The sequence below is a fragment of the Chiloscyllium plagiosum genome, chromosome 16 (assembly GCF_004010195.1).
Source record: "Chiloscyllium plagiosum isolate BGI_BamShark_2017 chromosome 16, ASM401019v2, whole genome shotgun sequence".
NCBI classification, from domain to species: domain Eukaryota; kingdom Metazoa; phylum Chordata; class Chondrichthyes; order Orectolobiformes; family Hemiscylliidae; genus Chiloscyllium; species Chiloscyllium plagiosum.
Window position 1 is genome coordinate 46,352,941 of NC_057725.1, and position 20,568 is coordinate 46,373,508.

The window sequence follows — 20,568 nt, forward strand, 5'->3', positions numbered from 1 at the left end:
AGATGATCCCTGAAATGGTAGGTCTAACATACAAGGAACAGCTGAGGATCCTGGGATTGTACTCATTGGAGTTTAGAAGGTTAAGGGGAGATCTAATAGAAACTTACAAGATGATACATGGCTTGAAAAGGGTGTACGCTAAGAAATTGTTTCCGTTAGGCGGGGAGACTAGGAGTCTTGGGCACAGTCTTAAAATTAGAGGGGGTAAATTCAGAACAGAAATGCGGAGATATTTCTTCAGCCAGAGAGTGGTGGGCCTGTGGAATTCATTGCCGTGGAGTGCAGTGGAGGCCGGGACGCTAAATGTCTTCAAGGCAGAGATTGATAAATTCTTGATGTCACAAGGAATTAAGGGCTACGGGGAGAATGCAGGTCAGTGGAGTTGAAATGCCCATCGGCCATGATTAAGTGGCGGAGTGGACTTCATGGGCCGAATGGCCTTACTTCCACTCCTATCTCTTATGGTCTTATAGACAGCCAGACAGACAGACAATGTCAGAGCTAAAGACCCCTTTGTTCAGATATTGGTCAGTTGGCTAGGGCTTTTACTCGATGACCTACAGTCCTTGCCCCTTCTTAATGTGCTAGCGAAGCCAGTGGCATTATTTGTTTTGGTGGGGGGGTGGAATTGGTGAGCAGAGGGGTGCATCTAGGGGTCAGAGACATAAATTGAGAGGTTCAGGGGAGTTGGAAGCCAAGGCAGAGTGGCTGCCAGCAGATACCATCGCATAGCTGACAATTTGACCTATTGTGTCCACTGTACAGCAAAAGGCCCATGTGTGTCTCGGTTGTTATTCCCAGCAGCAGCAGGTAGATTCTGAATTGGCCATTTTAGGTGCCTCAATCGGCAGTGTAATGGGAAAGTCTATATGGACCTTCACACTCAGAACTGCATTCTGAGGGCAAGAATGTGTCTGGGTTTGGCTATACCACCATCCTGTCTAATTAAATTACCTCCCCATCTCCAAGATCATCACCTCTAGAAGCATAAACTTCAACTCATTTCAGCAACAAGCTGCATCAGCTCAGAATCAGTTAATTTGCACACACTGGGGTTCAAGTCTGTCACATTCAGAGTGTGTGTCACTCAGACTGGAAATCTTATTTTCTACTGAGTTCTCCAGTGAAACACACATTTCTGAAGTTATCTTCTTTGTGTTTTTGAGCACTGCAGTTCAAATCAAGATGTGCAAGGAAAGTAGTGATGAATCATTAATTGTTTCATAAAGGAATTGTAGGTGTTCCTGATGGATATATCAAGATTGACAGAATTAATTTCATCATCTATTCTTAGTGATCTGAACATGTACATGGAATGAAGCAGCATTATATTTTACACATTTACATTATTTTGGTGCTGACATCTTTTCACTCATTATTTAATGTATTAACAGTTTTCTCCCAACACAAAACCGTGGGGAAAAAGGAGAACAGTGGGTTCACAGAAGGCTCACCTCTGAAACCCATCACTTACAATCATCCGTTAGCATACCAAGGTGACCTGCCGGTGAGTTATGCATTGAAATGATTCACAATGCTTTCAGAAAATGCAACACATGCACAGCTTCCCAGTGTTTGTTTACATATCTTCTGAAGGTAACCCATACAGAGTGCCCCAGGGGCATCAATGTTTAAGCGTACTGTAGTTGGCACAAGAATTTCAGTGAAATATTTGGCAGATTGTGAATGAAATGTATAATGTTTAATAATATCCAATGGTGCAATGACAAATTCTGTCCTTCAGTTGCAACTGGCGAGGGCACATTGAACTTCCTGCTTGCTATCACTCACTCTGAGATTATTTCAATGTTACCTGGCAATTTCTGTGTTTCCCTTGACTGGAGAATGGGAGAGAGCAATGGAGTCAAGTTACTGTAACATTTATGGTGATTCACAATCCCTTCAATTTAAGATCGTCCTTAAAATTCACTGCTCCCATGAGGAGGTTGAATAGTTCATCAATTTCACAAACACCTTCTACCCTGACTTCTTGGACACCTCCTTCCCCTTCCTGGACCCCTCCATCTCCATTTCCAGCGACCAACCCAACTGACCCCTACCGTTACTTGGACTACACTTCTTCCCACCCACCTCCCACCCCCCGTAACTACGCTATCCCTTACTCCCAATTCCTCCACTTTTGCCGTATCTGTTCCCAGGAGGATCAGTTCTACTCCAGAACATCCAAGATGGCCTCCTACTTCAAAAACCGCAATTTACCCTCCCACATGACCAACAATGCTCTCCAGTGCATCTCCTCTACTTCCTGCACCTCTGCCCTTGAACCCCATCCCTCCAACTGCAACAAGGATAGAACTCCCGGTCCTCACCTTCCACCCCACCAACCTCTGGATACAGCACATCAACCTCCACCATTTCTTCCACCTACAGTCAGACCTCACTACTAAAAATATATTTCCCTCCCCACCCCAAGTACATTCTGCAGAGAACATTCCATCCACATTGGATCTAAAGCCCCCCTCCATCCCACCCTCCACTCCCGGCATCTTCCCTTGTGACTGCAAGAGGTGTAAAGCCAGCACCCACACCTCCCCCTCACCTTCATCCAAAGTCCCAAAGGATCCTTCCATATTTGCCAGAGATTTTCCTGAACATCCAAACACCTCATCTACTGTGCCCATTGCTTCCGATGTGGTCTCCTCTACATTAGTGGAGACAAGATACCAACTCATGGAGAGTTCAGAGAACATCTCTGGGACACACGCATCAAACAATCCCATCGCCCTGTGACCAACTGTTTCAACTCCCTCTCCCACTCCGACTGGGCCTCCTGCACTGCCAAATCCTAGCTACCCAATGCCTGGAGGAAGAACATCTCAGCTTCCTCCTTGGGACCCTCCAACCACACAACATCAACGTCGATGTCATCAGTTTCCTCATCTCTCCTCCCCCACATCATCGCAGATCCAACCTTCCAACTCGGCACTACTGTCTTGAACTGTGCTACGTGCCCATCTTCCTTCCCATCTATGCGTTCCACACTCTGCTTTAACCTATCACCATCAAACACCACCTGCATCTTCCTATCCTCTTCCCAGCTACCTTCCCCAGACCTAGTTATCTCTCAGCCCCCTTCCCACTGCCACTTCCCCATCCCCCCAACATTCATGATGAAGGGCTTATGTCTGAACCGTCGATTCTCCTGCTCCTCAGATGCTGCCTATCCTGCTGTGCTTTCTCTAGTGCCACACTTTTCGACATCACTCCTAATATCTCCCAATCAAGTTTTTTCTTGTTTGGCTTGATGCTCATTTATCTGAAAATGCCGTTCTGAAGGGTTTGAATATATTTTTACCTTGCTGGTATTATACAAACTCAAATTATTGTCTTCAAATTTTGTGCTTCCTTGTGTATATTTAATGGTAGACACATCTGTTCTTCCCAATAGATGAATCATTCCTGAAATTTTCTGGCCAGAATTTTCTAATAATGATTCCTCTAGACACTGGTGGTGCTAAAGATGAGAGAAGTTTGAGCTGACAAGAGCACTAGAAAAGAAACATACTGCATAACGTTAAAGTACAGTGCTGCACTGATAATACTAGTAGTGACATCGAGTAATAGTTCCCTGATATAGTATGTTGGCACCTATAGCTTTCAGATAAGAGTTCATCCCCATTATTCTATAAATTGAATTCTTAATCTATGTAATTCTCTCACGGGGATTGTAAAGAGATAAGGTAAAGTCAATCAAGGCTGTCTTTTCACTGCTAGCACATGAAGAATGGCTATGAGTTAAGAATCAACAAGAAGGTAATGCGGTTACTACCTATAAAGGGCATTTAGTTACCCTGAGGATGAGAAATGCTGCAGAGAAATAATCCCTTTCTTTCTTTCAGAGAGGTGATAATTCGTGGACAAGTTGTGGAAAATAATGTAATGCCCTGCCAAAGGTTTAGTAATCCTTTGGGGGTCAGGTCATCAACATTTGACACAAATTAGCAATCTCATTCAGAGCAAATGATAGAGAAATGAAGGGGGGAAATAAATCATATTGAACCAGTTTGATAAGAGGTTAATGTAGCCAGCACATTTTGGTGCAGATGAGAAAGAGCCTTAGTTTTATTCTAATCTATGCTGTAGAGTGGGTAGTGCTTGAAGTAAAACGTTTCAGACAGCCCTTTCCCTTTGTTTAAAGTACAGAACACAGATAAATGCAAACAGTAAGACTTGGTTGAGACTGACCAGAATTTGAGGAGGTAATAAGGAGTATTAAAGAGAGTAGTGTAATTGATGTAGTCCATCTGGATTATAGCAAGGCTTTTGATACGGTTCCACAAAGCAGATGGATCTCAAAAGTGAAAGCCCCATAGGGTCCAAGGAAAACAGCAGGTTTGATCCACAAGTGGCTCAGTCAAGAGAAACAAAGAGTTTTGATCAGTTTGGATCTTTGTATCTGTTGTTGCCTGTAGAGTTCCACATGGCATAGTAGTAGGTCACTTACATTTTGTGGCAAGTGTCAATTTTATTTTTATTCAGTCATATATGAGATGTGGGCATCATTAACTAGGCCCACTAGAATGTATTGCCTATTTTGTAATTGCCTTTGAGGAAGGGGCAGTGAGCCACCTTGTTGAACCCCTGAAATTCTTGGGATTATGTACACTCTGAGTGTTGTATCTTAAGACTGCTTGGTTGGACATGAATCTAATGGATATGATTAAGCAATTTGCAAACAACACACAAAACTGGTCATGTGGTTGAAAACAGAAATAATACTTTGTGGGAAAGGTATCATTGTGCTCTATCAGCTAGACAGAGCAATAGCAAATGGAGTCCAGCCTGGAGATGCGACCCTGGGGGAAGGCTAACAAGATCTGATATACAATTAAGTGGCAAGACACTGAGAAATGCAGAGACACAGAAGGATCTTGTGGTGCATGTCCAAAGTGAACAGGTAGGTCAAGTGGTCAAGAAGGTATAAAGAAACACAGTAAATATTGGAGAACCTCAGCAGATCTGGCAGCATCTATAGGCAGAGAAATAGAATTAAGTTTCGAGTCCAATATGACTCTCCTTTCAAAGAAGTCACATTAGACTTGAAATGTTAACTTTGTTTCTCTCTCCACAGATGCTGCTGAGTTTCCCTAGCATATTCTGTTTTTATTACAGATCTCATATACTCACAGTACTTTGCTTTTATTTGAGGTATATGAAACATTTGGTTTTATTCACTGAGACAGAATATGAACAGGAATGTTATGTTTGAATAAAACTAAAATGCTGCAGATACTGGAAATTTGAAACATACACAGAGGATGCTGGAGAAACTCAGCAGGTCCTGCAGTATCCGGAGACAGAGAAACAGAGTTAGGATTTCAAGTCTAGTATGGTTGTTCTTCAGAACTGAAAGGCGTTGGAAAATGGTTACCTTTATATTTTTGTCAGAAGTGGGGAGAACCAGGGAGTCAAATGATGTGGACTCCCAGTGCAAAAGACAAAAGGGCTATTCAATGGGGTGGAAGTGAAATAGATGTGTAAAATGGCTGTAAATTGAAATATGGAAGAGTCAAAATGGCTGAGAGCAAAGTAAACAAGATATACACAAGCCAAAATCATTGGGGGATGGATGTAATAAGAAGTGGAGGACTGATGTCATGAGGTATGACTCTGAATGGTGGGATTCAGTATAGAGTCCTACATGCTGTAAACTGCCGAAGAAGAAAATGAGATGTTCTTTGAACTTGTGTTGTGCTTCATTGGAAATTTATAGCATGCCCAGGACAGAAGTGTTAACATGAGAATAAGGGTTTTATTGTGAGGTTATGCTTGAACTACATGTTGGAGTTGTTCTTAGCGCAATTCTGGTCACTCAGTGATAGGAAGGATATGATTTTATTCGAAAGCGTACAAATGAAATGGATGAGGACGTTGCGTAGAGTAGACAATTGTAGTTTTGAGGAAAGATTGGATAGGCTAACTTTAGACTTTCTTTGGAACAAAAGAGGTTGAATGGAGACCTAATTGAAGTGCGTAAAACTGTAGAGTAATCGAGACAGAATGGAAAGAAAGGCCCTATTCATTTTGGTTGAGGGTTTGTAAGTCGGGGATGCAGACATAGTGGTAGTAGGATTAAAAGAGATTAGAGAAGAATACTTTTCATCAGACTGTGGTGGAGATCTGGAATTCACTGCCTGAAGGGATGGTGGAGGCAGAAACTCCTAAAACATTTATAGAAGTACTTGGATTGGCACTTAAAGTACCTACAAGGTCATAGATAATGAGCAGGAAAGTAGGTTTAGCTCCTACTGACTATGCACAGCCATAATGGACAGAATGACCTTATTTCATGCTACAAATTTCCATGATTCCGTAAGTAGTGTGTTACTCACTTTTTAATACATATTACACAGATGATCTGAAAACACAGACATGCTCTGGAGACCTGCAACACTACCAATCAGCTCAGTATCCTACAGAATCACATTGACCACATAAAAGGTGAAATTTTCCTCCTGTCGCCCAGCTTTGCACTTCACAGGGATTTCAGGATGCAAATGGGCAGGATTAACTGTGGAAAGAGTTTGTATTTCTTTATGCTGCCATCAAGAGCTTTAGATATCAAGGATTTGAAAAGAAACCATAGTACCATATTTTACACACACTATTGGATTTCATCTTCCAGTGACCACCCAGAAAATGAAATAAAAGACCTGAAATGTCCTGTCCCAGTTCATCCACACAGTTTTAATAGATCTACATTATCTTCCCACCAAATGTTAGGGCTACATTGAAATAGCTGAAACCTTTTAAAACAAACATACACCATCACCAAATGGAGAAACATGTAGCTGTAATCTCAAGGGTCTTGCAGTGTCTCTATCTCTGGGTCAGAAGGTCTGGGTTAAAGTCCCACCTTCCCAGAAGCAGAACATGGCCAAATGGTTTGATTAAAATAACAATAGCTGTAAAATTGAAATGTTATACACTTCAACCAATTTGTTACAGTCTCCTCATCACTGGTCCAGCTTACCTCGAATTGAAGTGCAGGTATAAACTTGATTTGGAGGTGCTGGTTTGGACTGGCATGTACAAAGTTAAAAATCACACAACCTGGTGCTGTGTGAAGTGTAACCTGTCAGCATTACATCTGTTACTTTCTATTCTCCAAGTTAGAATAAAGTAAATGCCATTACTCATATGACAATACAGAGGAACCTCGATTATCTGGCATTCGATTATCCGAATATCAGATTATCCGGCAAGATCGCAAGGTCTGATGCTCGGCTAAACTATGTTATCTAGCATTTGGTTATCCGGAATTCAACTAACCAAACGAAATACACCCTGCCCATGTCCCTCTGTATTCCATATCATTCTGCCTGTAAAAAAATTATAATATTTGAGCATAAACATAAAATATGCTTGGGAACATTTCCATCATTGCCCTTTGTAATATAATTATACAAACTTCCCATTCAGTCCTTTCTTGTGTGCTATTATCATAAACAGTCACAGCCTGTTCCTTTCCAGTTTAACGTGTTGTGTTTCTTATAAAGAGAGAAAAATCCCTACTTATTGAATCAAGTTGACCTTGATTTGAAAGTACTTCAGATTGATATTAGTTCTCAGTAATGAATGATAAATACGGTCTCCCAGTGCTGTCCTCAAATGACAATAAACTCTCACAAAACTGTTTTTTCAGGAACAATTCTCAAGACTGGGGTTGTTTGTTTTCTGCCAATGGGTTTGTCTCGTATATATTATAATTGAAAGAAATGAGCATTCCTGATGCAACATTTATTTTGTCTATATGATGGCATGGATTTTTAAAATAATCAGTTATGGTTCCATTTGAATAGAATTTGTTTTCTTTTAGGGATATTGCACAGATCGACCAACTGGAATCTCCATAACAAAATCGGACTATCTACTTTCTGGAACTTTACATGTATGTAACTCCATACTCAAGGCGGGACACTTTAGATGTGAAGGAAATGCAATTAAAAACAAACAGTTTTCTCAATATGCAACCTGTATCCCAACTTGGTATTCAAAAAATTATAGATGAAAATGCCTGTGTTTCAGTTTGCTTACATCATTCAGCGTATTCATGGCTGTCTGCAGTTTGTAAATTTTATTTTCTCCTCGAGCTGAGTTGCCAACTCATAGGAAAGAAAAAGGCCCTGGCAATTCTTACCTATTTAAGTTTTAAAATATTGGATCAAATTTTCAGAGGGGTGGCAATCTCTTCCATTTCTGAGATGTGATTTCACTCAGAGCTCCCTCAGAAATGTGGAGCCATACTTCCATTATGACAATTCTACCGCAGCACAAAACTCTAAAGGGAAGGCAAACCCCATCCTCTTGTCAGAAGTCACATGACACCATGTTATAGCCCAATAGATTTATTTGAAATCGCAAGCTTTTGAGTGCTGCTCCTATGTAAGGTAAGTGACTTCATCTGATGAAGGAGCAGTGCTCCAAAACTTCAAATAAACCTGTTGGACTATAATCTGGTGTTATGTGACTTGTGATTTTGTCCACCCAATCCAACACCGGCACCTTTACGTCATCACAACCCCTTCTGACAGCACTTATCTGCCGAATTCTGACATATAAACGTTCTGATAGCCACTTTGATACCTATTATCAAATGTTATATGTATAAGGTTAGTGAGATATCGGTAAGGGGTCAGGCTTGGTTCGCAGTTCAGGTGTCAGGCCAGGTCTGTTGGTTGGGAGTTGACAGGTCCATCGGTGGTGGTATCAGGTTGGGTATGAAGAGGGAAAGCTGGTACGTGTGGTGCCTGGTATAGAGGGTGCCAGGAGGGTAGAATGCCAGTGTTCCTATTAGGACCAGAGAGTATGGTGCCAAGGTTAGGAACCCATGTGGGTAGGGGTTAGGGTGCCTGGGACTGGCTGTCAAATGCGTAGGGAGTAGGTTTCCTGGTATTCAGGATGCCAACTGGGTAGAGTGCTAGCTAAGTAGCAGATGGGATACCAGATACATAGAATACCAAGTAGGACCGGGATAGGATACCAAGTGGTTAGAATTTCAGGTTGTAAGGGGGCAAGGTAAGTGATTAATTGATTAGGGTAGTACTGGATGGTGGGAGAAATTGGATCTAATGTAGGGTATACACAGGGTGGGTGTCAGGTCATGTGAGTTTGTGTCCAATGGTGGCACAAGGGGAGGTGTTGGGTGATGTTTGAGGCAGGGATGGAGTCAGGTTGGGTTTGCCTGCAGGGAGTAAGGTCAGGCCCAATGGTTGGGATGTGACGGGTCCATTGGTGGAGTCAGGTCGAATCTGTGGCATGAAAGTGGCATTGGCTCAAGGTCTGAGGGGTATAGGTGCCATGGGGGCAAGTGGGTGGTATCTAAAGTTAATATGGAGCCAGGTTAATAGTTACTCGAGTTAGGTTATGCATTTAATAGTTTAGTATTTCTGGAATAAATATTTTACTTAATTATTGCAGAATCTTCTGAAATCTCCAATTTAAATTGTGACCTTTGGAAGGTTTCAGGTGTGGGGGAATTGCTCAGTGGGATTTCCTGAACAATTCCTATGGAATCTGATGTATCGGCCTTTCTTTCAGTTCCCCATAAGTCACTCTGACCTAGGCTGAAATAACAACGACCTGACAATTGGAAAATCCAGACAATGAGTGTTGTAGCCTTTCTCAGTTTTGGAGGAGTAATAGATAATACTGTTAGGACCAGATGAGAATGGGTCGATTGTTTCTTAGTCCTTATTTAACCCTAATAGGTGTTAATTTAAATAAAAATAATGATGTTGTGTTGCCAGTTCAGTACGTTCTTGGCTGTGTGCAGTTTGAAAGAATTAAGCCAGATAAAGTATTCTTGAATGAAACATGATTTAGGTGAGCTCTTTGTTGGCAACCGCTCTACAAGAACTGACGGCTCCCAGTTTTTGTAACATGTAGAGTGAGCATAAACCAGACCCGTTGTGCGACACTGCGGGGAATAAAATGCCCATATTCTAGCAGTCTCGCCTCTTGGTCGTTTGTTCTGTGTCAGACTACTCTCCTACGAACCTGACCTTGAGAATTTTTTAGAACACCTGACGATTGGAAAATCCAGACAATGAGTGTTGTAGCCTTTCTCAGTTTTGGAGGAGAAATAGATAATACTGTTAGGACCAGATGAGAATGGGCCGATTGTTTCTTAGTCCTTATTTAACCCTAATAGGTGTTAATTTAAATAAAAATAATGATGTTGTGTTGCCAGTTCAGTACGTTCTTGGCTGTGTGCAGTTTGAAAGAATTAAGCCAGATAAAGTATTCTTGAATGAAACATGATTTAGGTGAGCTCTATTATGCTAAAACCCACCCAGGTTAAAAAACAAGTTACTAAAAGGTACAAATACCTCCTTATTTCTCATGAATGAATGCAAGCACAAGTCAAGATGGATTCCCAGATTAAACGTGGCCCAGAAAGATGCAGCTCACTGATTTGCCTCTGATCTGATTGTGGTTTTCACTGTGGTCTGTATATAGGCTTTTTCTCCTGGAATCTGTGCTGTAGAAAACCGAAAGGCTATTAGTTGAAACTCTCTGTCAGTTGTAGGGATATAGAAATTGTTTTCAAAGTATCAGAGTTCAGAACTTAGATGAAATGATGAGAAAAGAGAGATGGAGAGACATGCTCAATCCAGCAGCTCGTTATGTTCTCTGCACCAATCCTAATTAAGTAACAATCACACTGAAGATTGTATCGCATGATCTCTGTCAATGTTGATTGATTATTCTGAAAAAATAAAATAGGACTAGCTCATGTCTCACATTGTTTCCCTTCCACTATTGCTTCAAAGCTGTGCTATAGAGGTGTGTGTTAATGTTCAAGTTGAAGAGACTGAGTAATTGACAATGTAAACAAAGGGTCTAGACAAAAAGACAGTCATAGAGAATGCAGTTGACATGTAGACTACCATAAGGCTTTGGTTGTATCAGCTGTAAATAAAGTGTTTAAAGAATATTTTACAATAACCTCTGTCACAGAGTGAAAAGAACCTAGTTCAGCCATAACACACAGAGAATATGAAGATGCAAAACATGACAGCAGAAGTTTGAAATAAGGATGTTGTGAGTTTGAAGCCCACAGGTGAAAACCTAAGACCGATGATTTAAAAGCTTAAGCTCAACTTTGAAACCAAGAAGGAAGCAAAAGAAAGGTATACTTTGATTGGATGGTAAGGATGTCTGCATCAATTCAACATTCACTACCGTTTCTCCTGTCATTCACTAATATGGATGACCCACACAATAGGAGCTATGGAAGTGGAAGCTATGAAAGTGCTTTCAGGTTCCCAGGGCAATTAAAGCAAAAAAAAAAGCACTATGTCTTCTGTGTGCCATTAAGCTGATAACAGATGATGTCATGGCAAAGCAAGGAGTTAGGCATACCCAGCAATCCATGACATTGCCAGAGTCCTATTACATTGTTCCTATTTCGGTCACAAGAAGGATTTGATAATCCCCAATTCTATTCTAAGTAATTTCTACTGAATAATAAATAGTTCTGGCTATATGAGCTTAAAAGACTGGCTATATGATTTAATTAGTACTCAATGAAGTGCTACCAGATGTTTTGCAAACTAAAGACGACTTAACTTTTGCATGGGTTGTGGCAGGTAAATCTACAGAAGCAGAATCAGGATGAACTTTGGGGAGATTCTGGCCCAACAAAGAAAATCTTGATAAAACTAGGTTATTGAAAGATCAGGAAAAATAGTTTCAGCCATTTTGATGTGCTTGTGACGAGGCAGCAAGAAACGTTCACCACAGAGTGGAATGACCAGCCAAGGAGCCAAATGCTTTCTCTGTGACAAGAAAGTAAGTTTTATACAGTTCTGTAGATCCAAAACTCAATTTCAAGGTGGAACAGGTTCCCAACAATTATAGAAAATGATATAAACTGAAAATGAAGGAATTAGAGCTGTATGTTTACTAGGAGAAAAGAAAGATCCCAATTAAAATGTTTTAATCAACTATTACTTCAGCATATCCTCAGCACCAAAGATCTTTCAGAGCTCAATTCCAAAATCCTTGACAGCAGAGAAGAAACCATTCTACAACATGTACTATGTGCTCATTCATGGTATTGCTAAATTGAGTCTAGGAGGTATTAAAAGTCAAACAGATAGATCTCACTCTAAAGAAGATGTGTGTATTTGAAAGAACTACTGTCAGATAAAAAAAAGTCCACTTTACTTTAGATACTTGACAAACACAAAGAAGGGGCACGCGGTTATTAAAAAGGAAGCATTAGTAACCATATGGACCTGATAAAGCTGTTTTTTAAAAACAAATTGGTTGGTGTTACAGGATTAATAGATTTTAATTTTGGTTGACTCTCCTGAAGTGAGGGACATGGAAATCCTAAGCGAGTGCTAAACCTAGTTTAACAAAACGGATGGGGCTACAAAGTATTTCTGAAATATAAAACAGAATAACAAAAAGTTACAGAGATCTGTTGTAACTTTTATAAATAATGGCCTTCATTATATTTAGGAGCATAAGGCAATTAAGTTGAAAGTGCTTCTTATTTGAAGGTTAAGGTACTTATGTGTGCAGATGCATATTTATTTGATAACATAACAGAAATGACTTCAAATGCTTCACCCACAAGGAATTACTTTGCATTGAAATACAGTAACAATTTTATGTGCAGCCATGTCCATAGAAAATCCAAGATTAATGCCTGGAGGATCTGTCCATCGATTATTCAGTGGTAATGAATAACCCCTTATTCTGATTGGACTATTTTCAGGCAAGTTTTACTCTCCATTGGTTTAACACTCCACCAAAAGTAAAATACTGTTTTCCCTCAATTAATTAGTTTTAGTTGAAAATATGGAAATATTCATGTCTTCAAATGCTTTTGCAAACTTCATGCATCTTTGGTATCTCATTTAAACATGTCCTTCACTGTTAACTGTTTTAATTGGAGTTGTTATGCCACAAAAGCTCTTTGTTGTTATTTGTTCTTGGAGAGTGGTTGATGCTGACAATTGGGCACATTTATTGCCAATCCTAGTTTTCCCTTGACATTATAGTGGTGGTTTCTCTTTTATAGCATTTTCTTGTTTATTTAAATGGCTTGCATGAGGTTATTTGAAGTCAAACACTAGGTTTACTTTTGACTAGAATGAGTGGATGGCAGTTTCTGTCTCTGAATAACGTTAAAGCTTTTTACAATGTTCTAGCAACTTTCAGGTTATTTTAATGATATTAGACCACAACTTACCAAATTTGTTGAATAGACTTCCTTGGCATGCCACTGTGCAATTTGTTGGTCAAGTATGGTCATACATAAAACACTATTATCTTTGCAAATTATATGTTGTCATAGAAATTGCATCTCCCATTGTCACATACACAGTCCTAGTCAGCTGCCCTGTTGATTTTTTTCCCTCTTAGGATTAGAAATCTTTGATATGAAAATTTAAATTAAAAAAATTGTGATTGATATGCAGGGAGATGAATTTTTGCCTGCCGTGGCAAATAAGGCTGACAGAAGCACTGGTTTCACTCATCGAGTTGGATTATCACTGGATACCGCAGTAAGTACTTTTTCCATCAAATGATATAGAGTTATATTTCACAAATTGGTAGGCTAGCCTAGAGCAATCATATTTTCCTGATAGTATATCTTGTTGCAAACATTGTTTGGGCTATACATGATGAATGAACAATTTTGACAAGATGCCAGATGACGTTCCAGAAGACATCCAATAACTGCTATTGCCTTCAGGAAATTAAAGATTTACCTAAAGGAAAAGTGAGAGAAAGTGCAATGATATTCTGGGCTACAGAACTGTTAGACACAATAATGCATAGTTCAGTAGAATAAAGCTTACATGTTAGATTAGATTACTTACAGTGTGGAAACAGGCCCTTCGGCCCAACAAGTCCATACCAACGTACAACCCACCCATACATTTACCCCTTTACCTAACACTACGGGCAATTTAGCACGGCCAATTCACCTGACCTGCACATCTTTCGACTGTGGGAGGAAACCGGAACAAACCCAGGGAGAACGTGCAAACTCCACACAGTCAGTCACCTGAGTTAGGAATTGAACCTGGGTCTCTGGTGCTGTGAGGCAGCAGTGCTAACCACTGTGCCACCGTGCTGCCCAAAGGTAGCATGTACCCTTTTGGGCCCTTTGAGTTATTCTGCTTCACAGCTGTTTTTCTCTTTGCTATTTAATTATCTTACATGGAATAAATAAATAATAGTTAGGTGTTGGATGTACTGGCCACAGCTGAAAATAAAGCTGTAATACTATCACTCTGGCTACCTGATACAAAATACCTTCCTGTTCGCCATATGCTTTCAGCACCATCCCCTTTTCACCTATTTTTAACCTGCCATTGTGCTTAAGGTTGCAGTTCAGTTGAGGCTCTGCTGATTTTATTTTTGGAGATCATCAACAGCACTGACTATGTGAATTGCAGCACCATACTTATATATCTGCAGCCTTACTACTTAATACAGCACTAATGAATACTGTACAATTTCATTAATAATTGAATAGGCTGCCAATAAGGAACAGTTCATATTTTCCAGGTCTTCAGATAGTTTTCAAACATGCATGCCTGGCTGCTGCTGTGTATTTAAATGAGTGATCAGATTCAAGGGTGTATGTCGTGTTGATGCATGCTCTTTGTGCTGGCTGCTGTTAGGTGTTGGATGGGTGGAAAGTCTGTGAAATCTACTTGGAGAAGCAGTTGACCATTCAACTTCACCAGTCAACTGCTGCCTTGTATTTCTGTACTGGGCAATGGCAGGGGTAGCAGTTAGCTAATGGCACTCTACCACCCATGCTTCATTAGACCTTTGGAAATTACATTAATAAGGTTGGCTTGCCCTTTGATAATTTCTGTAGATTGATGTCAACTGACAATGTGTAAATACAGCAGGTATCTAGACACACGAAGGAACTTTCTGGGTTTCTTAAAGCTATATTTCATAGGACATTGGTTCAGAACATATTCTTAGGTTTTCTTTCCATACAATTATTCAGATGCATCAATTTTGTTTCTAATGCTGTGGTTCGATTTAACATTTTGTAATTATTGCCAAACACTACATTGAACTTTAAGTGAACCTATCTAATATAGCAATATTTTGTGATTACCCTCAAACAACTGAAGGATGACGGAATCTTCTATTGCCATGAGCAAGTGCACATTCAGTGAGGTGGGTCCAAATGACCTCCTAGGAACTAAAGGTTTGTTCATGTAGTCCTGCTTCTCCTGTTGCCACTCTGTCTATACTGATTCCCTGGGGCCTGACCATGTTACAGGCCACTACCTACCTAGCCTTGGAAGCATTCTTCATTGATCCTGTTGAAGAATGCCACGCAGGCTGTATGTGAAGCATTGCATGGCATTGACTTCGCCAGAGAATTGATGCTTGAATTTCTTCCTTTCAAGATTGTAACCAACATCATGTTACCAGTACAAAACCAGCATGGAGATGACAGCACCTTGTAGCCAGGGTCTGGGAGACAAAGGATGAAATGGCAGTGCTGCTGAAGACTATCCCTGTCCCAAGAGTACAAACTATGGTAGAGGAGGTGAGCTCCAATTGTAATGGCCATCATATGAGCCTAAATTTCTGGACCTCAAGTCCAGGTCTAGAGCATGACTTCTCTCAATCAACAATGTACCATTTCATCAAGGAAAACTGATTCAAAAGTCAATTCAGTCAGGACAAATGAGCTAGTGGATTCTGCACTATGCTGGATTCTCCCAGTTTCAGAATTTCATAAACTGCATGTTTGACCATCGAGATTCCTCCTTAGGCCAGCCAATAGCTTTATTAATCAGGAAGGATTTTATGTTCTCACTGTCCAACACATCTGTAACTGCTGCCAGTGCATGTTGTAGATGCGTGCTCCTTATCTTGAGGCAGCCTTGATGTCTACGTTCTCCAGAACTCTCAGATCCCATGGCTTTCACACCACCTTCCTATCCTACAGCCTTTCCCAATTGCAAGGGTAGACACTTGCCATCAAGGGATAGCCATTGAAGAATGACTGCTGACAGCTGTGAAGAGCCCATGATGAAACTTTATTGCTGAAACAGCACAGCAGGTCAGGCAGCATCCAGGGAACAGGAGATTCGACGTTTCGGGCACAGGCCCTTCTGAAGAAGGGCCTGTGCCCGAAACGTCGAATCTCCTGTTCCCTGGATGCTGCCTGACCTGCTGTGCTGTTTCAGCAATAAAGTTTCAACTTTGATCTCCAGCATCTGCAGACTCACTTTCTCCTCGAAGAGCCCATGATGCCATACCATGGGCCATACAGCAACCAGAGTGACCATTGAGCAGACCATGGATCTCTTCAACATGAGCTTCAGGCACGGGAGGCTGATATCCTACTGTCCACAGAACCTGGTGTAGCAGAGGGCAGAGGTGCTGGCTGCTGAATATATTCTGGAGTGTAAGTTATCATTAAGCAAGGAGGAAGGTGAGTGTGCCGCATAATCTTGATACTCATAAAGGATCACTTGGAGGTTACCAAACCTCAGGTGCTAGGGAGGCTTGCTGTTATACTAATTTATTTCTCCTGACTTTAGCACTTAGCTATCTACCAAATAAAGATTCACTCTGCAAGCACATACAGTGTTTGCTGTAAACCCAGAGTGCCTCCTTATAGCAACTGTAGCTTCTGTAATGTGCAAAGGAGAATACTCTTGCCCTTTCGCCAGCTGTTTGGATGGTACGTGCCATCGTGCACTATTAGAGGATCATCAACATTGGATAAAGAACGTCATGAACCAAATCGGACACTTATTACATTAATCAAAACAGACAAGTAGAAAATCACTGACTGTCGCACTGCTCAACTTTTGTATTTACATGTGATTGCTTCTTCCTGTTTGCTGCCATCTGTAGTGGAGGCCGGCTGCCCTGTGGCTTGTGGAGACCTTGCTGGCTGTTCTGTGGGTATCTGAACCTTGTCAGGTCCCTGAACAGATGCAGAAATCTCATCTATTATTGTAGCAATTTAAGGTGCTTGTGTAACAGTTGGCTGGTGCTGAGGTGTCACTGTCCAAGCTCAGAGTGCACGGAGGAGATTCCCCAGAGCCAGAGGCAGCTGCTCTTCCTCATCTTGAAAACTACACCTTTGCTTCCCTGCTGACCTAAAAAGAAAAAGGACTTGGCAGAGACTCCTTGCTCCCTGTCCTCCTCTTGCTTTGTTATTGCTTCCATGAGGACAAGGCTATAGCATGCTACTCTGCACACACCTCCAGCTATATGTGGCTGCCCAGGAGAATCACCATTCTCACCATGGAGGAGACTGAGTGCACAGACAAGAGGGAAATTGCAGCACCTCATACTGGACTTATTGTATCTACCACTTCATGTATGGCTCCAAAGGTACATCCTAAGCCTGGGACCAGTCTGGCTGCTGAACATTCCATAGTGATGGAGAATGTGTCTGCACAAACCACCAAATGGAACACCAAGCTCCAAATGAATGCAAGTGGACTCAGTCAAAAAGATGACACTTTTTGTTTGTTTATGTGCTTGGGTGTTAAATTCTCTAGCACCAGTAAAGTTGCTCTGTTGATCAGAGTTGATATATCTACTGCACTTATTTTCTGTGTAGAATTGTGGTGGAAAGAAGTGCAATAATGACTCACTGTGTGGTGAAGCTGTGCAACTGAAACCCAGCTAGACCCAGATCTATAGAAAACATTCATCCTTTTTTAATTCATTCACAGGATATGAGTGTCACTAACCAGGCTAGTTATTGGCCAGAGGGCAGTTAAACGTCAGCCACATTGTTGTGGGTCTGGAGTTACAAATAGACCAGACTAAGTAAAGACAGAGGCTTCCTTCCCTAAAGGGCACTAGTGAACCATGTGGGTTTTTTATCTGATAATTGACAATGATTTCACGGTCATCATTAGAGTCTTAAGTCCAGATTCTTCTATTGATTTCTAATTCTATCTGCTTTGGCAGAATTCAAATCCAGGGTCTCTGGATTAATGGGAAAGTGAGGACTGCAGATGCTGGAGTTCAGAGCTGAAAATGTGTTGCTGGAAAAGCGCAGCAGGTCAGGCAGCATTCAAGGAGCAGGAGAATCGACGTTTCGGGCATGAGCCCTTCTTCAGGAGCCCTTATTCCTGAAGAAGGGCTCATGCCCGAAATGTCGATTCTCCTGCTCTCTGGATTAATGGTTTAGCTACCATATCACTTAGCCATTGCCTCCATTCACTGATACATCAGTGGACATCTGGATAACAATCTAGGTAATTTCTTAAGAAATTTTATCCTAATCACAGTCAGTTTCTAGAGAAAACCATGCAGACCACTTCTTTCGAATTCTGAATAGACCAAAATTCTTCATGTCCCTCTCTAGTACAGAAACTATAGAAAGCAGTTTTTGCACAGCTTCTTTATAACTCGCAACAAAGGCCATCAAAGGCAGACTGACCAAAGCAAAGAATTTTATGTGTCATTATGCTACTGTTGTCTTTTCTTTAAATTGTACATGTACAGAAATTTGAGGAATGGATGATAGGGTCAATATTTTGATTCCAGGTGCGCTGCATGCACTGAAAGCTTTTTGGCCGTATGAAATATGTTGGCATGACACTGTCACACTGTTGGTGTACTCCCTGTAAAAGTTATATTCTCTCTTATTATAATTGGAGGTCACCAACATTGTTCTTGCAAGTATTGTATTGATAACCATCTTGCTTGGCTTGAGACAAAAATAACTGCAGGTGCTGGAATCCAAAGTAGACAGGCAGGAGGCTGGAACAACACAGCAAGCCAGGCAATATCAGGAGGTGGAGATGTCAACATTTTGGGTGTAACCCTTCCTCAAGACTGGAGGGAGGTTTATACCCAAAATGTTGACTTCTTCATCCCCTGATGCTGCCTGGCTTGCTGTGTTCTTCCAGCCTCCTGCTTGTCTATCTTGCTTGCTTTTGCATCATTATATTTAGCTGGACTTTATGAAGCTCCATTGGATCTCACTCTCTATTTTTAAAGTTATCTGTGACTCCAGGATCATCCTGCAGAGCAAAGAAATCTTGGGCTTCTTTTCTTCATTGTCATGAAATACCATAGTCAAGAGTGTGGTGCTGGGAAAGCACAGCAGGTCAGGCAGCATCCGAGGAGCAGGAGAATCGACATTTCGGGCAAAAACCCTTCATCAGGAATTCCTGATGAAGGGCTTTTACCCAAATTGTCAATTCTCCTGCTCCTCAGATGCTGCCTGACCTGCTGTGCTTTCCCAGCACCACACTCTCGACTCTGATCTCCAGCATCTGCAGTCCTCACTTTCGCCTATGAAACACCACAGGGCTGTATAGGCACCTGGATGGCCACATGGGTATCAACTGTAAATCTTTGGACTTCCCCACTATGAAAAATTATAATGTCTCTTGTCTAGCTGCTGGTTTGCCACAGAGAGAATGATAAATGCCAGAAGCTGCATATAAATCTCTGTACTCTGAATTGATTAACACTGCCGATGAAAATAAGGTAGTTTACAAATGAACTTGACATTTAAAAGGCTGAATTGTGGTGAGCTTGGTAATGTCATCCTTGTGCAAATTAGTCTATATGTTTGCAGCAGACAGAGGATGCCTTCACAATTTGTTCCTCTGTTCACTATTCAAAATTAATAAAGAAAGATAATAGTGAATTTACTCATTCCTGCTCTATCAGTGTTTCAGCACCAGGTGACATAGCTTGCCTGTTCTTAGCCACATCTGATATTCCACCCCTCTCTAAGTCTCTGTTACTCTTTCCCAATGCCCAATATAGCTGCATTGTGATATGGCCCTCTCAACATGATGTGTGGACTGTCTATTATGCACTGGACTTGGGGGAAGCCAGCTATGTTGCTGAAACCTACTGCTAGTGCTGCAGCACTGACCTCAGCAAAAAGGGCATCATTATTGATCAAAGTATATTTGTGGGTGGACAATTGTGGCTCCTGGGAAAGAACTGGTTGCATGGAAATTCAGCACTGCCACCGCTTTGCCAGTCACCAGGATAGGATGGTCACTCATGCCTTCATGTTGCATAGTTTGGTGAGTATGTCCTGGTACACCCTGAGTCTGCAGAAAGACTACCCCTTGCTCATCTAGGGCAAATGCAATAGGGATGATACACTCTGAACTCCGGGTAATTCCTGCACACCCTGAGGAGAACTTTAGCTGCAACCAGTTCATGTGGAGGTTGTTTGGCAGCTGTTGGAGGTTGCTGTTAGTGCTGAGCTTGGTGGCACATTGTTTGTCCTCCGTTTCTCTGCATCTTCATTGTATCACAGCAGCAGCAATGGTAAACCCTGCTGGGAGTGGATCCATCAGTCAGGCATTCAATGGACCTGCGTGGAGAGCAAAAGAAACAGAACAGGTCTTCAGTAATGTGAGCAGTTAGTATTCATGTCACTCCTAAGTACATTTAGCATACACTTCCAGACAGTGGGACATTGTGTACTCTGACAGGAAGGTCATGGAATGCCTCTATGTGGTTCCTTGACATTGAAAATTATTCTAATGAATGGTTCATCTGTTATGTTGCAGTATAAGGTTGTAAATGCTG

The 20,568-nt window shown here is 41.3% G+C and overlaps 1 protein-coding gene across 3 annotated transcripts in view; it reads left to right on the plus strand.

Moving 5' to 3' along the window:
- The window catches only part of ppp1r32 (protein phosphatase 1, regulatory subunit 32), a 151,918-nt gene that overhangs the window by 58,775 nt on the left and 72,575 nt on the right, over positions 1-20,568 (plus strand). For all 3 annotated transcript variants that reach the window (XM_043705996.1, XM_043705998.1, XM_043705995.1), the window contains 3 exons: positions 1,395-1,507; positions 7,841-7,912; positions 13,461-13,547. In XM_043705996.1, the coding sequence (XP_043561931.1) occupies positions 1,395-1,507; positions 7,841-7,912; positions 13,461-13,547 (272 nt within the window). The remainder of the gene's footprint in view (positions 1-1,394; positions 1,508-7,840; positions 7,913-13,460; positions 13,548-20,568) is intronic.